This window comes from Bufo gargarizans, chromosome 2 (assembly GCF_014858855.1).
Source record: "Bufo gargarizans isolate SCDJY-AF-19 chromosome 2, ASM1485885v1, whole genome shotgun sequence".
Taxonomy (NCBI): Eukaryota; Metazoa; Chordata; class Amphibia; order Anura; family Bufonidae; genus Bufo; species Bufo gargarizans.
The window spans coordinates 200,012,905-200,031,215 of NC_058081.1; the positions used below are offsets into that span (position 1 = coordinate 200,012,905).

An 18,311-nucleotide genomic window follows, 5' to 3' on the forward strand; every position below is an offset into this window, starting at 1 on the left:
AATGGGGCCGGCAGGCATTCCATTTGTATCTGGCAGCTCTGAATCCAGAGGATTCCGACAGGTTGTTCTCTGCCGGAACAGCCTGCCGAAGTTTACAATGGAGATGTGAAAGTAGCCTTAAAACAGTAGTAGTTGTTCTTTTAGTATAAAGGCAGCACTAATGCAATGTCAAAAATCTATACAATTTTGGAAACATTTTTTGTAAGTGACAACAGGAAATGACACATTTTTTGAGAACTGTAAAAAGGAACCTGAATGTCTAAAATTCTGAGGTACATCAAGCATACAGAACTTAGCTTTCCATGTTGCTATAGGAGCACAACATAACAAATCCCAATGCACATACACCATAAAGCAGTCAGTCTAATCTGTGTGCTATAAGATAAATACTTAGTGGTACTGCCGATATCTCTCTATGGTGAGTCCATTGGATAAAGGGGTAGGGAGGATAGGTGTTGCAATTTTATAATTTCTTCAGATATTTTAAAAAATTTGAATTATTTTATTTTTAAGATATTTTTAGGCTATGTTTAGGCTACTTTCACACTTGTGGCAGAGTGATCCGGCAAGCAGTTCCGTCGCCGGCAAAACGTACGCCAACTGATGGCATTTGTAAGACTGATCAGGATCCTTAAAAATACATTGAAATGCCGGATCCGTCTTTCCGGTGTCATCCGGCAAAACGGATCCGGCATTTTTTTTCACCTTTTTTCGGTCTGCGCATCCGGCATTCCGGTATTTTGAATGCCGGATCCGGCACTAATACATTCCTATGGAAAAAAAATTTGAATCCGGCATTCAGGCAAGTCTTTCGTTTTTTGGGCCGGAGATAAAACCGTAGCATGCTACGGTTTTATCTTTTGCCTGATCATTCAAAATGACTGAATGGAAGACATCCTGATGCATCATGAATGGAATGCTCTCCATTCAGAATGCATGGGGATATACCTAATCAGTTATTTTCCCTTTTGACGGAACTCACTGCCGGAAAAGAAAAACGCTAGTGTGAAAGTGCCCTTAACAAAATACATTGAAATAAAATATGCTAAAGCGGTTGTCTGACCCCTAAACCAATTTTAGTTATGGCCCTAAAAGTGTGTAACTGAAAGAAAAAAAAAAAGCTACTCACCTATTCACCACCACTCCACTACAGCGACGAGGCTCCCATCCCTGCTACTTCCAGTCCACTGTGGATCGGAATGTGAAGCCACAGTTGAGTGCACTGTTGCAGGCATTCTCTGGCCTCTGTGGTGACATGTGCCCAAGCAGCATGTGACCACTGAGCCTCTGTGACTATGAGCAGGACGGCAGACTTCCAGGACAGAGAAGAGCAAGGACAGGAGCTTTAGGGATGGAATGGGGCATTGGTAAATAGTTGCATGGGCGTAACTACAAGGTAACCTTCCCATCCACAGTCTCGGGTCTCAGCCCCCAATGGCTTTTCATTCTGAGATCTAAGTGGCAGTTCTGACTTTACGTACTAGTGCTGGCCAGCTCAAAGCAAAGCAGTCAGGGCACGGGAGGCAGATATTCACCGGGACTGGATTTGTGACGGTGATACTGCTGACATGACATCACTTGCTGAGGGATTCCTGTGGCACGGCGCAGCTCACTAAAGTTTCTCTGCTGGCCACTAGGCAAGCCAATCAGCAGCAGGCTTTGCTAGTACTGCTAATGCTGATTGGCCATCCTTGCACGCGCCAGAGAAACAAAAAAGAGCCAGCGTTCGTCGGGACTTGTGCCAGGACAGCTACTGATGACATCACTGTGTGCATTATCTTTGTACTGTGAGTATTATCCCAGTACTGTGACTACACTATATACATTTTTACAATATTGTGACATCATTCTAAGCATTATGCGCATATTGTGACATCAATGTGAGCATTATCCGCATACTGTTAAATCATTGTGTGCAATAACCCTGTACTGTGACATTACTGTGAGCATTGTCCCACTATTGTGACATCATTATGTGCATTATTACACACCTGTGACATCACTGTGACAAGCATTCACTGTGAAAATGATCCCTCTGAGGATAGGTTATCAATATGTAAATCCCAGAGTACAACATTAAAATAAATGTAGACACTAGACAAATCAGCCATTACAACATTCTTGGGAGAGAGTTTCATAATCGCATTTTTCTACTAGTAAAATATCTCTTCTATGCTTCCTCGGCACTTAAAGGGCATCCGTCAGCAGGTTTGTTCCTATGAAACTGGCTGACCTGTTACATGTGCGCTTGGCAGCTGAAGACATCTGTGTTGGTCCCATGTTCATATGTGCCCGCATGGCTGAGAAATATGAAGTATTAATATATGAAAATGAGCATCCAGGAGCAACAGGGGCATTGCCATAACACCTAGAGGCTCAGTTCTCTGCCACCCCTCTGGACTTTGATTAACAAAGCAAGGCAGGTGTGATCATGTTTACACTGCCTGGCCCTGTCAAATAAAGTGCAGAGGGTGGGGCATTGGAGAGAAAGCAGAGCCTCTTGGAGAAAAGGCAACGCCCTCATTGCTCCTAAAAGCTCATTTGCAAACATTAAAACTTTGCATTTCTCAGCCATGAGGTCACATATGGACATGGGGCCAGCACAGACACCGTCAGCTGCCAAGCGCACATGTAACAGGTCGGCCAGTGTCATAGATACAAATCTGCTGACAGGTGTCCTCTAATGGATTAATGGTGAATTTCCGTGTGATAAACTCCCTTTAAAAATATGTCTGTAAGTCTTTCTCTGAAGATGTAATATATATGATGATTCACTATTTATATTTCAGAGGAATCCGGTAAAATGAAATAGCAATATCAATAATTAGGATCATTTATCAAACTGGTGTAAAGTAGAACTGGTGTAGTTGCCCAGACTCCACCTGCAGAATCTGATTGGATGCTCTGAGCAACTAAACCAGTTCTACTTCACACCAGTTTGATAAATGACCCCACATGCCTTTAAAAGGAAATCTGTCACCACAATCTTTTACTATTATCTACGCTTTTACACAAGAAGTACTGCAGATAAGGCGTCCATATCCTACTGCCCCTGGTTCCTCCACTGTCAGCACTCAAAGCTGCTGAAATGCATTGTCAGGACTACTGTCCTAACATAGTGGAGAGGACAATGTACTTCAGAGCAGCTCTGAGAATTGACAGCGGGGGCGGGGGCAGTAGGAAAATAAAAAACTGTTATCTGGACTCCATATCTGCAGTACTACTCATGTATCGCTGTAAATAATGGTTCAGATTCGGGGTGATAGACGCCCTTTAAGTAGAAACGTATTTTGCGCTGCCCACATATTCTTCCATACTACAATGTGACGCATAAGTGACTAAAACAGGAATTCTTTACCTTCTCTACTTGCTTAGCATTTCCGGCTATAGCCGTACGTTCAAAGCTTTGCTGAGCTTCCTCTGCCTCTTTGCACTTTTGCTCATAATTTTTCTTTGACTAAATAGGAAATGAAAGAGAGAGTAAATATCAAGATACATTTGTGAAATATATGAAATTACTGTTTAAGGGAATCTTTCTGGGCACCATTATAACTGCCCCCATATATAGCGGTTACATCGACATCTCAAACACGTACTATTCTGATATAATCCCGGCGCCTACACAGTGAAGTGCAGTTTATCTTCATCCTTGTACTGCTCATGAGTCACTCAGCTTGTTTTTTTACCTAATAAGCTAACCACAGTTACATGTAGGGCACAGTTTATAGCATGCCTTTGCTTTGCAGGTCTGTGGCTACTATGTGCCGAAAAAGCACATTTTATAATTAGGCAAATTAGATGTTGTGCCGTAGCTCCTAAATGCACCAAAATTCCACCCCTCTTCTCATTACGTTCCTCCTCCTCTTTTTTTATTGACAAAGCCATGTGTCTGTATCCTGCTCTCATCTGCCCTTATAATCTGTCACCTGTCCTGTGCCCCAATATTTTGGCACATGTGCAGTACTATGTATATCCAAAATATTGTTCTTCTGTAGCAGTCAATACAAATAATAAGTTCAACCATTATCAGCTTACTGCTGCTGTGAGGAGAAGATGTTATCTGAAGGGTAATCCTCATGACAATAGTAGATATAGAATTAGAATAACTGTATGACAGCTCCTAGGCTTAGATAAAGATGCCCAGAGAAGAGTATTGGACTGATTAATGTGCGTAATGTGCAATTAGTGACTAATTAAGGGAAACGCTCTCTGCTCACAGTAATGTCTAAGACAGGGATGCTCAACCTGCGGCCCTCCAGCTGTTGTAAAACTACAACTCCCACAATGCCCTGCTGTAGGCTGATAGCTGTAGGCTGTTTGGGCATGCTGGGAGTTGTAGTTTTGCAACAGCTGGAGGGCCGCAGGTTGAGCGTGCCTGGTCTCAGACATTTAAGCGATTGCAGTGGTGAGCAGGTGTAATTACAGGTATGGCCTCCCTATTCACTTCTATGGGACTGCTCTGTAGCATTTACTTGAGCATACAAAGCCGTCCCACAGAAGAGAATGGGGATGTCATACTTGGAATTATACCTGCTCACCACTACAATTGCTGTGGTGAGCAGGCAAGCAGAGCAGAGAAGGCAACGCTAGTAGGAGCTCTGCCTTCTTCTCAAACAGCTGATCAGTGGGGGTGCTTGGAGTCGGACTCCCGCCGGTCTGATATTGATGATTTTTCCTGAGGATAGGTCAGGCACCCCCACCAAATCACAAGATTTGCCTGCAGATGGTATGGGGCCGCCATTCTCGTGAATGGTGGGGGTCCTAACGATAGGACCCCTACTGATCTGATAGTTATCCCCTATACTGTGGCTAGGCGATAACTTGTACCTACTGGAATACAGATGGAAGGTCTGGAGGACCTCACTAAATACCTAGTTGCTATAACAGCCACTTGTAACTCCATGAGAGGGAATGGAGGGCAAAGTGAGTTATCTAACAGTGGCTATTGACCATGCCATCTAAGGAGTTATTGTAAAGCACTGCTGAATATGTTGGTGCTATATAAAGCTTATCATTATAAGGCCCCCCATTCACATTTTTTACGGATTGGATGTGGACCCATTTATTTCAATTGGTCTGGAAAAAATGCGGACAGCACACTGTGTGCTGTCCCTATCCGTATGTCCGTTCCGCAGCCCCGCAAAAAAACTAAATAGAACATATCCTATTCTGGTCTGCAAAATGTAGTCCGTGGTCCTAAAAAAACAGATGCCACATGGATCTGTTGTTGTGAAATGTCACAGAATGCCAATGCCAATTCTGACCGTTTTTGTGGCCATGCGGAACTGATGTAGAATAACTAAGGATGCACAATGGACAGAAAAACAGAATCACACAAAATGTAGACTGCAAAACACGCACAATTGTGTGCAAGAGGCCTAAAATAAGGGGTTATCTCGGATACTAGACTTTGCAGGCAGGTATTAGTTGCTTAACACCCACCACATATGGAGCTAGCTCAGTTCAAGAGCCTGCCTCATGCATTTCCTGTTCATCTGTTACATTTACTATGTACTAGTAGAATGACCCGGCTTTGCATGGGTATATTTCGACTACTTCATTTCATGCTTGTGTGTGTGGTTAAGAGATATCCACAGAGTTCCCATAACAGTGACCTCCACAGTGCCCAAACTATTAATTGTAACCTTAACAGCAGCCCGCACCCTTAAAACGTAACCCTGTAGCAGCCTGCCCCTTTAAAAGTAACCCCGCACAGTGCCGCGCCAACTTTAAATTGATCTCCACAGCACCCCAACCCCTTAAAAGAAACCTCCACAGTGCTCCACCCCCTTAACACTGACCACCACAGCTGCCCAACCCCTTAAAAGTAACCTCCAAAGTGCCCTGCCCTATTACCATTGACCTGCACAGTGGTACATCCCCTCAACAGTGACCTTCACAGCGGCCCACCCCCTTAACAGCAACCACCCCACAGTTCTCCTCCCCCTGAACTGTGACCTTCACAACGCCCAATCCCGTCAACATTTACCTTAACAGCGGCCTGCCCCTTTAACAGTGCAACGCCCCCTTAAATGAGACCTTCACAGCGCCCCGCCCCCTTAACGGTGACTTCTACAACACCCCACCCTCTTAGCAGTGACCTCTACAGCAGCCTGCCCCTTAATTGTGACCTCCATAGTGCCTCACCCCCTTAACAGGGACCTCCACAGAATCCACCTGAAGGACCTGCGAGCTTCTATTGGCCAATAAGGGTCACGTGACCGTATGGCAGTTAAAATATGAGTGGAAGATCTGCGATATTCTATTTGCTGATACAGGCCTTGTGATAGTGCCATATTTGAATTTTTGAGGAATATCTCAAGAACCGTACATCCTAGAGAGCTGAGACCCAGTCTAAAACCTTTCTAAGCATCTGATTTCAAACTTGATGCAGATTGGTCCAGTTTTTGGGCCATGCATAAAGAACAGACAGAAATTCATTTTTATATAAGAGAGATTGTAAAATATCATGGTATCCTACGGTGGGGGTATGCAACAGTTCATCATGTTCTCTTATATTATCCATTTAACATAACGGTCTCTTAGGCCTCTTTCACACTTGCGTTGTCCGGATCCGGCGTGTACTCCACTTGCCGGAATTACACGCCGGATCCGGAAAAACGCAAGTGTACTGAAAGCATTTGAAGACGGATCCGTCTTCAAAATGCTTTCAGTGTTACTATGGCACCCAGGACGCTATTAAAGTCCTGGTTGCCATAGTAGTAGTGGGGAGCGGGGGAGCGGCATACTTACAGTCCGTGCGGCTCCCGGGGCGCTCCAGAATGACGTCAGAGCGCCCCATGCGCATGGATCATGTGATCCATGCGATCACGTCATCCATGCGCCTGGGGCGCCCTGACGTCACTCTGGAGCGCCCCGGGAGCCGCACGGATGGTAAGTATGCTGCTCCCCGCTCCCCACTACAGTTTACCATGGCTGCCAGGACTTTAGCGTCCCGGCAGCCATGGTAACCATTGAGAAAAAGCTAAACGTCGCATCCGGCAATGCGCCGAAACGACGTTTAGCTTAAGGCCGGATCCGGATCAATGCCTTTCAATGGGCATTCATTCCGGATCCGGCCTTGCGGCAAGTGTTCCGGATTTTTGGCCGGAGCAAAAAGCGCAGCATGCTGCGCTATTTGCTGCGGCCAAAAAACGTTCCGTTCCGGAATGGAAGACATCCTGATGCATCCTGAAGGACGGACTGTCCATTCAGAATGCATTAGGATAATCCTGATCAGTATTCTTCCGGCATAGAGCCCCGACGACGGAACTCTATGCCGGAAGACTATAACGCAGGTGTGAAAGGGCCCTTATCCACCAGGAGACATTCATTACTAATGCATCTCAATAAATTAGAATATCATTTATTTCAGTAATACAATTCAAAAAGTGGAACTCAGATACTGTATTATATAGATTCATTACACACAGAGTGATCTTTTTGAAGCATTTATTTATTTTAATGTTGATGATTATGGTTTACAGCTAATGAAAACCAAAAAGTCATCAGAAAATTGTAATACTTTATAAGACCAATTAAAAAAAATGATTTATAATATAGAAATATTGGCCTACCGAAAACTATGTGCAGTATTTTATGCATGAATTACTGCATCAATGCGGCGTGGCATGGAGGCGGTCAGCCTGTGGCACTGCTGAGGTTTTATGGAAGCCCAGGTTGCTTTGATAGCAGCCTTCAGCTCGTCTGTATTGTTGGGCCTGATGTCTCTCATCTTCCTCTTGACAATACCCCATAGATTCTCTATGGAGGCGAGTTTGCTGGCTAATCGAGCACAGTGATAGCATGGTTATTAAACCAAGTATTGGTACTTTCGGCAGTGTGGGCAGGTGCCAAGTCCTACTGGAAAATGAAATCAGCATCTCCATAAAGCTTGTCAGCAGAGGGATGCATGAAGCACTCCTGGTAAATGGCTGTGCTGACTTTGGACTTGATATACAGTACAGACCAAAAGTTTGGACACACCTTCTCATTCAAAGAGTTTTCTTTATTTTCATGACTATGAAAATTGTAGATTCACACTGAAGGCATCAAAACTATGAATTAACACATGTGGAATTATATACATAACAAAAAAGTGTGAAGCAACTGAAAATATGTCATATTCTAGGTTCTTCAAAGTAGCCACCTTTTGCTTTGATTACTGCTTTGCACACTATTGGCATTCTCTTGATGAGCTTCAAGAGGTAGTCACCTGAAATGGTTTTCACTTCACAGGTGTGCCCTGTCAGGTTTAATAAGTGGGATTTCTTGCCTTATAAATGGGGTTGGGACCATCAGTTGCGTTGTGGAGAAGTCAGGTGGATACACAGCTGATAGTCCCACTGATTAGACTGTTAGAATTTGTATTATGGCAAGAAAAAAGCAGCTAAGTAAAGAAAAACGAGTGGCCATCATTACTTTAAGAAATGAAGGTCAGTCAGTCCGAAAAATTGGGAAAACGTTGAAAGTGTCCCTAAGTGCAGTCACAAAAACCATCAAGCACTACAAAGAAACTGGCTCACATGCGGACCTCCCCAGGAAAGGAAGACCAAGAGTCACCTCTGCTGCGGAGGATAAGTTCATCCGAGTCACGAGCCTAAGAAATCGCAGGTTAACAGCAGCTCAGATTAGAGACCAGGTCAATGCCACACAGAGTTCTAGCAGCAGACACATCTCTAGAACAACTGTTAAGAGGAGACTGTGTGAATCAGGTTTTCATGGTAGAATATCTGATAGGAAACCACTGCTAAGGACAGGCAACAAGCAGAAGAGACTTGTTTGGGCTAAAGAACACAAGGAATGGACATTAGACCAGTGGAAATCTGTGCTTTGGTCTGATGAGTCCAAATTTGAGATCTTTGGTTCCAACCACCGTGTCTTTGTGTGATGCAGAAAAGGTGAACGGATGGACTCTACATGCCTGGTTCCCACCGTGAAGCATGGAGGAGGAGGTGTGATGGTGTGGGGGTGCTTTGCTGGTGACACTGTTGGGGATTTATTCAAAATTGAAGGCATACTGAACCAGCATGGCTACCACAGCATCTTGCAGCGGCATGCTATTCCATCCGGTTTGCGTTTAGTTGGACCATCATTTATTTTTCAACAGGACAATGACCCCCAAACACACCTCCAGGCTGTGTAAGGGCTATTTGACCATGAAGGAGAGTGATGGGGTGCTGCGCCAGATGACCTGGCCTCCACAGTCACCGGACCTGAACCCAATCGAGATGGTTTGGGGTGAGCTGGACCGCAGAGTGAAGGCAAAAGGGCCAACAAGTGCTAAGCATCTCTGGGAACTCCTTCAAGACTGTTGGAAGACCATTTCAGGTGACTACCTCTTGAAGCTCATCAAGAGAATGCCAAGAGTGTGCAAAGCAGTAATCAAAGCAAAAGGTGGCTACTTTGAAGAACCTAGAATATGACATATTTTCAGTTGTTTCACACTTTTTGTTATGTATATAATTCCACATGTGTTAATTCATAGTTTTGATGCCTTCAGTGTGAATCTACAATTTTCATAGTCATGAAAATAAAGAAAACTCTTTGAGTGAGAAGGTGTGTCCAAACTTTTGGTCTGTACTGTATGAAATGAGTGATTCCTTGTTTATCGGCTGATCAGCGGCACGATTATACTGGCCAGATATCAGGAATGAGCGCTCCTATGAACACTTGTTCCCAGTAATTGTCCTGAATATTGTGCAGTGTATTAGAGGCGTAAAGGGATTTTCCGGTAAAAAGAAAAATTTTAACAAGGTCCTGCAGCATAGCCCATAAAACCGAAAAGTTATACTTACCTGCTCCCCGCCACTCTGGTCCTCCGCACTGCCTCGCTGCCTCCATCTTTTGGTTCCCACGCTGTTTCCACCTGGAAGTGCATGGGCACAGTCACATGCTCCATTCCAGCCAATGACTGGCTTCAGCGGTGATGTGGCCACAATCATTGACTGGAGCACAGCATGTGACTATGCCCAAGCACTGCCAGGTGTAAACAGCGCGGGGACCGGAAAATGGAGGCAGCAGGGGGCAGCGTGGAGGACATGAGCGGCAGGGAGCAGGTAAGTATGAATCTTCAATTTCAGGGGCCATGCTGAACTAACTTGTTAAGCTGTGTTTCTGCCAAACTGGATTGGGGCCGCAAACCATGGCTCTGGGGCCGCATGCGGCCTGCGGGTTGCGCACCCCTGCCTTATCCCCTGCCTTATCTAAATCGTATTGACAGGACTCCGACTGCTGGGACCCCTGCTGATCACAAGAACGGGAATAGTGAGCAGCCGAACCCCCACAAATCAGATGCTTACCCCCTATCCTATGGATAGATGATATGTTTATATATTAGTATGGACCATTTAGAACCACAGACAATAACACATACTGCTGCATATTGCTGAGCTGCACAGGAGAAGTTATGCCCCCCTCTGACTGCAGCTATTGGCTCAGGCTGCGCTGTTCAGGCGTCTTGTTATGTCCAACCTCTCCTCCACTCCCATCTTGCATTCTTCACATAATGCTGTTAATATGGGGTGCACCCCCTTCTGGAAGCTCTGTTTCTGCCACTTTATCTTCCCCCACTATCCCCCCACCATTGGTGCCCTCTGTGGTTTAAACATAGAAAGAGTTAAAGTAGGGAGAGTTGACTGTCATTAACAGGTACTCTTTATTACAGTATATGGGAATTAACAGTGCTGTCCAACCAATCATTTTTCAAAGGCTCAAATTGGCTTTTTTTTATCTTTAAAAAAAAACAAAACGATAAGCTGGACAGCTCCTTTAAGGAAACACCTGAAAAGTGCTAATTCACACCCAGAATCCACAATGTGTCTATGGCAACTCTGCCCTCTTGGAACCATCCTTTAGAAAACTCACATCCATGGTCTTCTTGTACATTGTCACTTTATTCTTCTGGAGTTTCTCCATAGCATTTTCATACTGTGTAGGGAAAATTGCAACACTGTTAACTAAAGAATAAAGTGCTTGTCGTTTTGTAGTAACTTATAATACAATCATTAGTCAGACATATAAAGAAAGTGAGAGTAGTGATCCGTGAGGAGAAGTGATCAAAGTTTTCTGGCATACAAAAGTCGTAATTTCTAAACACAGTAAAAACAAAACCCAAAGAACAATGTCGTAATTGCACTTTTTTGTTTTTTGTTTCACCTTACAAATATTTTTCCCCCATTTTTTTTTTTAGAGATGTGATATAGATATGGTAAATTGAATAGTGCCGTCATAAATACAATAAAAGTTATGGCTGATTGAAGGAGGAGAGGAGCGAAAACAAAAAAAAAAAGTTGACTTGGTCCAGAAAGAGTTAAAGGGAACACGGTAAAAACATAACCCAAAGAATAATGTCGTAATTGCATTTTTTCCCAGTTTCACCCCACTAATATATTTTCCCATTTATTTATAGATATGGTAAATTGAATAGTGCCATCAAAACATACAGCTTTGTAACACAGAAAAACAAGCTCTCAAATAGCTGAATGGAAAGTTAAAAACGTTATGGCTGTTGGAAGGAGGAGAGGGGAGAAAAAAATAAAAATATCAAAGTTGACTTGGTCCAGAAAGAGTTAAAGGGAACCTGTCATGTGAATATGGTGCCTGAGCTGACTGCAGAGCAGAGCACAATGATATATAGTTTAGTCGGAGAAGATTCAGTATAACATGTATTTTATTAATTAACATTTCTGCTTAATCCGAGTTTAGTCCTATGCAGTGACTGACACCCTTCCCTGTATGACTGTATACAGTCACAATCACTGGTTAGGACTACCCACATGACTCCTAAGCATATAAAGGCCAGGCAATTAAATGCATGAAATACAAGTTAGGGTCTATTCACACGGCCGTATTTTTGGTGCACATCAGATCAGCATTTTTTGTGGATTGCACGGGGACCCATTCATTTCTATGGGGCTGCAAAAAGCACATACTGTAGGTGTCATCCATGTGCTATCCGCATTTGTGAACCGAGCTCCAAATTATAGAACATGTACTATTCCTGTTCATTTTGCAGACAAGAATAGGCATTTTTTGAAAGGTTCCCACAAAAAGTGTGGGACGCACACCGACTGCATCCATATTTTGCAGATCTGCAATTTGTGAACTGCAAAATGGATGTGACTAGGCCCTTATACCGAATCTTTTCCCACAAATACATACACTGGTGCTTCAAAATTTTCTATATTTCTGCAAAAATTTACAAAAACTACATCAGATTTTCAAACGAGTCCTAAAAGTAACCATAACCAAATCAAACAAATGAGTAAAAAAAATATGACACATTATATTTATTGAGAAAAATGATCAAATATCACATGTCTGTGAGCAGCAGTTGTATATGGACCTTTAGGATTTCCTGATAATTTGAAGGTGAAATTACAGGCAGGTAAATTTCAATCAATGCAATGACAATCAGGTATGAGTGGAGGACCTATTTTTTTTAAATAACAAGGATCTATCAAAGTCTGGTCTTTATAACACGCGTTTGTAGAAGTTTATCATGGCACAAACAAATGAGATTTTTAAGAATTTCATAAGAAGAGTTGTTGATGCCCATCAGGCTGGAAAAGATTACTAAACCACCTATAAAGAGTTTGGACTCCACCAATCCACAGTCGGACAGACTGTGTACAAATGGAGGAAATTCAAGACCATTATTACTTTCTCCCGGAGAGGTTAACCAATGAAGATCACATCAAGAGCAAATTGTGTAATATTCCGCAAGGTCACGAAGGAATCCAAGGTAACCTCTAAAACACTAAAGGCCTGTCTAATATTTTGACTCATCTGTTCAATTTGGTTATCTTTATTTACGTTTAGGACTTGTGTGAAAATCTGATTTAGTTTTAGGTTACATTTATATATAACACATAATATATATATATATATATATATATATACACATAAGAGTACTTTCACACTTGCGTTGCTGGATTCCGGCAGGCAGTTCCGTCGCCGGAACTGCCTGCCGGATCTGGCAATCTGTATGCAAACGGATACCATTTGTACACGGATGCAAATGCGGATCCGTATCACAAATGTATTGCAATACCGGATCCGTATCTCCGGTTGTCATCCAGAACACTTCGGGCCGGATCCGACATTAATGCATTTCAATGTAAAATAATGCTGGATCCGGCATTCCGGCAAGTGTTCCAGAATCCAACATGCTGCGGTATTTTCTCCGTCCAAAAACCGTACAGTGACTGAACTGAAGACATCCTGATGCATACTGAACGGATTGCTCTCCATTCAGAATGCATTAGGATAAAACTGATCAGTTTTTTTCCGGTATTGAGCCCCTAGGACGGAACTCAATACCGGAAAAGTTTAACGCTTTTCAAGAAAAATGGTGTAAATCAAGCCTCAATCTAAAAAACTTTAAGAAAACCTCAGAAGACGTGTTATAAAGACACCTAAATCTGGAAAAGGTTTCAAAGTCATGCTAAAGACCCCGGTGTACATTAATCCATCGTTAGACAAATTATTTACAAATGAAGAAAATTCAGGACTTTTTCTACTTTCCCTAGGAGTGGGTGTCCTGCCGAGATCACACCAACAGCATAATGGGTCAACCTAAGAGATGTGAGAAAGAACCTAAGAGTAACAGCAAAATACCTATTGTTCTATGGACACATGAGAAAAAGTAGAACTTTCTAGCGCCAAAGCAAAATGCTATGTTTGGAGGTTTAACAATGCTATACGTCAAGCACCAAACCTGCTTTGGTTCCTATGGGCCAAGACACCTTGGGATCCTTGTAAAAACAATGAATTCTTAGGTGTATGAAAACGTTTTACAGGAGAATATAATGACAGCAATCCATGACCTCAAGCTGAAAAGAAGTTGTGTGATGCAACAAGACAATGACCCAAAGTACACAGGTAATGCATCCAAAGAATGGTCAAAGTAGAAGATTAGAGTTTTGGAATGGCCAATTCAGAGTCCTAGCCATAACCCAATTAAGATGCTATGACATTAAGAAGGCCATGCATGCAAGACATTCTCTAAATACTGAAGAACTGAATAGCATTTGCAAGGAGGGATGGTCCAAAAGTTTACCTCAACATTGTGGAATCTTATTTGCAGCAAAAGGAAGCAATTTTTAGATGTGACTACTGCTAATATGAGATCTACAGGTAAGTAAATTCAAGGTTTAATGTACTATAGCATGTCCAAAGGAGATGCAAATCTGTAAGAATTATTTGGGTCATTTATCTAACTGATGTAAAGTATAACTGGCTTTATTGCCCATAGCAACCAATCATATTCCACCTTTCACTTTTGACAGCTCCTTTGCAAAACGAAATGTGGAATCTGATTGGTTTCTATGGGCAACTAAGCTAGTTCTGCTTTACAGCAGTTTTGATAAATCTCCCCTGTATCCTCATAGGTCACCATGAGTGCTACAGACTTTTCTTTTGGCTTCAAATAAGCAACATGAAACCCCTGTTCTTCTGATCATTAATGGTTCCATTGGTCAGACCCCTTTCCAATCAGACATATATGGTACATCTCCCTTAAAATTCAAGTGATTGTTTTTCCTACGGAAAAAAGGGCTTTTCTGGTTAAGGCTGGCCATACATTTGAGATAATGATCAGTCGTCCAAGGGATTGTTCGTACAAACAATCCCATCAACTAAACTAGACAACCAGGGACTCACTTTAGCCCAAAGTGATTAGCTGAATTCAGATAATCACGCCATCAACTTCCAGTTTTGGCCAATGAACGGCTGAAGTTCTCCAACATGGCGAATTACATTTTCGCGCAGACAAGAGTCTGCCGTTAGCCATCGCAAACTTTCGTTCACGTTAGTTTTTCAAACGACAGTCGGCTAGAATGGACGGAATCTGCCATTGCTTCCGACTTTAATCTTATGTGTATGGCCACCTTTAGAAAACTCATTTTCGAATAACCTTTTATGGAACTTTGAAATGATGTAGGAGGGAGTGCGATTCAGGATACTTACAAGCTAAAGTGTGTACAATTAGCATGTTGCTGAAGCATTCCCCCAACAGTTAACTGATCACTGGGATCCCAGCAATCAGACAGCCGCTGATCAGCTTGTCATGGGACGCTTTTAACAAAAAGGGGTTATCCTAAATGGAAAACCCCTTTAATGTAGAAACTATTATAGAATAAAAAGTATATTACAAAAAAAGTAATTTATGGTAACTCTTTTAAAAGTTCCTACTACAGTATTAGATTGTTAGTGTACAGAACAGAACAAAACCACATTTTAGGTGGAAACGCACTGGAAAATATTATTTAAGTGGAAGAATAGGGAAATGGTAAAAATGTATCAGATTTGTCATTTTGTGTAATCTCGGTCTATTTGATGGATGAGATGGAAAATTATACCCTTTAGGGAAGATGGATTTATTATTTGTAATGTGTTTAAAGGGAACATTGCACATTTTGCGTTCTAGCGATCAGATGTGACTATCTATGCTAGATTTTGATGTATGACTTCTAGAAGTAACATGCCCATTTTTCATTTTCTAATTAACATTTACCTTTTTCCTCAGCGCCTTTTGCCTCTGTCTGAAGTCTTCCAAACTGAGGATCTCTTCTTTTAATGTTGTTGCAAGCTGGATATGCGAATTTCCAATGCTCTCAATTTCTAAGACAAAATCAGGGATACATTGTAGAAAGGTCACAGAAAGCAAGCTTTTTATGATGTGCAATTTTGTAATCTTGGAGGTTCTGATATCAGATCCATTATTGTCTGTTTTGTAAATGATTCTGAATGATCCTATTGACATGTCTGTCAGGATTGTGTTATTTTCATTCGACTGTATTCTGACATAAAAAGAACTACAGAAACCTGACCAACAGGACACACGATCAGAGCCATATATACAGTAATATACTAGTAATATTATCAGTTAAACCAATTTCAAGACCCCTCCAAAAAGTTAATGTAAAGTTTCAAAATATCATAGTGTTATGTAGTGCTTGCAAATTCATCAATTTGCAGAAAAAATAGATTGAGCCCATATGCAAATGAGTTTTTGCGAGCGCCAAGGGTGCACCTTTCCCCTTAATACAGCATTGTCCCTTCCTTATGCTTACAAAGTCTTTCTTATTCCTTGGCGATTGACAGGTCCAGGCTTTTGAGAACTGCTCTCACCCGGCCCCATAATCTCTTGTGTGCACAGTGGATCAAAACATCAACTAATCTGCAGGGCAGTAACAAGATTATTTACTGTGCATGTGCCAGAAATTCTTGCGGACATCGTTCATGTGAGATTACGGGGGCCACGTGAAAGCAGTACTCACAGATACCTGGTCCTGTCAGTCACCAAGTGCAAAGGAACAACGTTGCATCAAGGGGAAAGGCCCGCTTTCAGTGCTCCAAAAACGTATCTGTATATGTGTTCAAACTACTTTTCTGCTAATTGAAGCAACAGTTTAACTAAAGAAAGATAACACTACAAATTGTCTCTACAAGCACTACAAGATACTCTGTAGTTTAATATTAAAAGCAAGGCAACAGACGTCTAGCGTAAAACAAGTTGATGTGTGAAATATCCCTAGGGTTTACTTCAGAAAGGTGGCAGTTTGCATTGGACATTTCGGTCCTTCCCAAATGAATGGATATGGTGGATGGGGGAGGGTGGTGCATATAGCGTCTATTTCCTGATGTGGAGTGGCTAGTAAAATGACAACTTCCTGCTGTATAAATAGCAGTTCAGGAACCTCCATTTTTTATTAGAATCAAAGAATTAAAAAAGTTAAGAATTAAAAGTTGACTTACGTTGTTTTAAAGTTTCAAAGGATTCGCGTAGTTTGCTGGAAAAATATACATACAAGCCATTATACAAAGAAACACATTGTGGTGCACAAATGTATATTAGTTTGCACATAGCTTCTACTGTTATATATTTATTTCAAATTTTGCAGCTTATATTTTTCCAGCGTGGTTCTTAACACTGACAGTTATTGGACTGAGGTTACTTGGATCCACCAGAAGAAGTGATTCTAAGGCTACTTTCACATCTGTGTTGCTAATTCCGGTTTTGAGATCCGGCAGAAGATCTCAAAACCAGAATTAAACAGATCCATGCCATTTAATACATCTGGATGCATTTGTTTTTTGGCCAGATGCGGTTGTATTAAATAAAAACTGAAGAAAGTGGATCCAGTATGCAAATTATTGTAAATCAATGGGCACCAATGACTAACATTGATTTTCATGCCGGATCCAGTTTGTTCCGGACCGGACACAAAACCACAGCTTGCATCTTGCACCAAGATGTAACAAAATGGAACGCGTGCATATTTATACATCCTAATTCTTCCTTTATTCCTCCTTGTGCCCATGAAGCTCCTCCTTTTGTTAGGTGTTTAACCGGGAAAGGCAACGGAATCCTGTGCCCGATGGCCCCGTAATATCACACCTGCATCAGCGCCACAATTTTATAGCTTGTGCAATACAGCATTTGGTTCCTGTCTGAGAGAGATCTGTACTGGGAATGCACTAAAATTGCGGCGCACAACTCAGATGTGAGATTACAGGGCCAAGCGAGCACAGAATTCAGGTGCCTGACCCTCTAAATTAATTAAGGAAAAAAAGGGGCTTCATGGAGGCACAAAAGGTGTACAGAAGAGCTAGGGCCCACACTTGGGGCATGAAACTATTAATTAGCATATTGGAACAAACAGTTTTTCACCTGAACACGGCATTGGGTTGTAATAAGAAAGATACTGTTAATTGTCTGTTCAAGCCCCAGCAACCACTATGATAGGTTTGATAGGCAAACACCCAGGCTCAGATTGGCCTTCAGGGGAACAGGTGGATCCTCCGGTTAGCACCTGAGCAAGGGTAGCCTGGAAGTTCTCCACCCCTGGCAGATATGGTACATGGCACAGTAGACTGACTGCACTACGTACAAATAGGCAGCTTACAGAAACGCAACCGGCCCTTACATATGTATAAAAAAAAAATGGGTAGATTATTTAAGAGACTATCCACCACAGATGGATTGGATGGTGGAGGAGACGTCTAGGCACAGAGGCACTCCACCTAGTATGCCCTTTTCCTGGGGACCTACCTTCTCAAAAGTCCCTGCAGGAACCCCATAATCAATAATCTTGCATCTCGCTGATGCCTGCCGCTGTATGAGCAGTTACTATTTGCCTGTGCAGTACCCCAGACCTGGGGCTATCTGCAATTTTTTTTTATTGTGTATTGTAATGTTATGTATTTTTCATTCTGGCTGTAAGTTCCAGTAAAAGGAGAACAGGATGGCAAATGGTTGTCAAGAACACGGCTAACCACCCTGTTCCTCCCTTTTTTGCGGGAGT

General features: G+C 42.3%; 1 protein-coding gene across 1 annotated transcript in view; it reads right to left on the reverse strand.

The window, feature by feature from the left end:
* PSTPIP1 (proline-serine-threonine phosphatase interacting protein 1) overlaps positions 1-18,311 on the reverse strand; it is a 118,798-nt gene that overhangs the window by 52,781 nt on the left and 47,706 nt on the right. Inside the window, exons 4-7 of the mRNA XM_044283396.1 lie at positions 16,762-16,796; positions 15,518-15,624; positions 10,867-10,929; positions 3,359-3,457 (exon numbers count right to left, since the gene is read on the reverse strand). Coding sequence (XP_044139331.1) covers positions 3,359-3,457; positions 10,867-10,929; positions 15,518-15,624; positions 16,762-16,796 — 304 coding nt within the window. The remainder of the gene's footprint in view (positions 1-3,358; positions 3,458-10,866; positions 10,930-15,517; positions 15,625-16,761; positions 16,797-18,311) is intronic.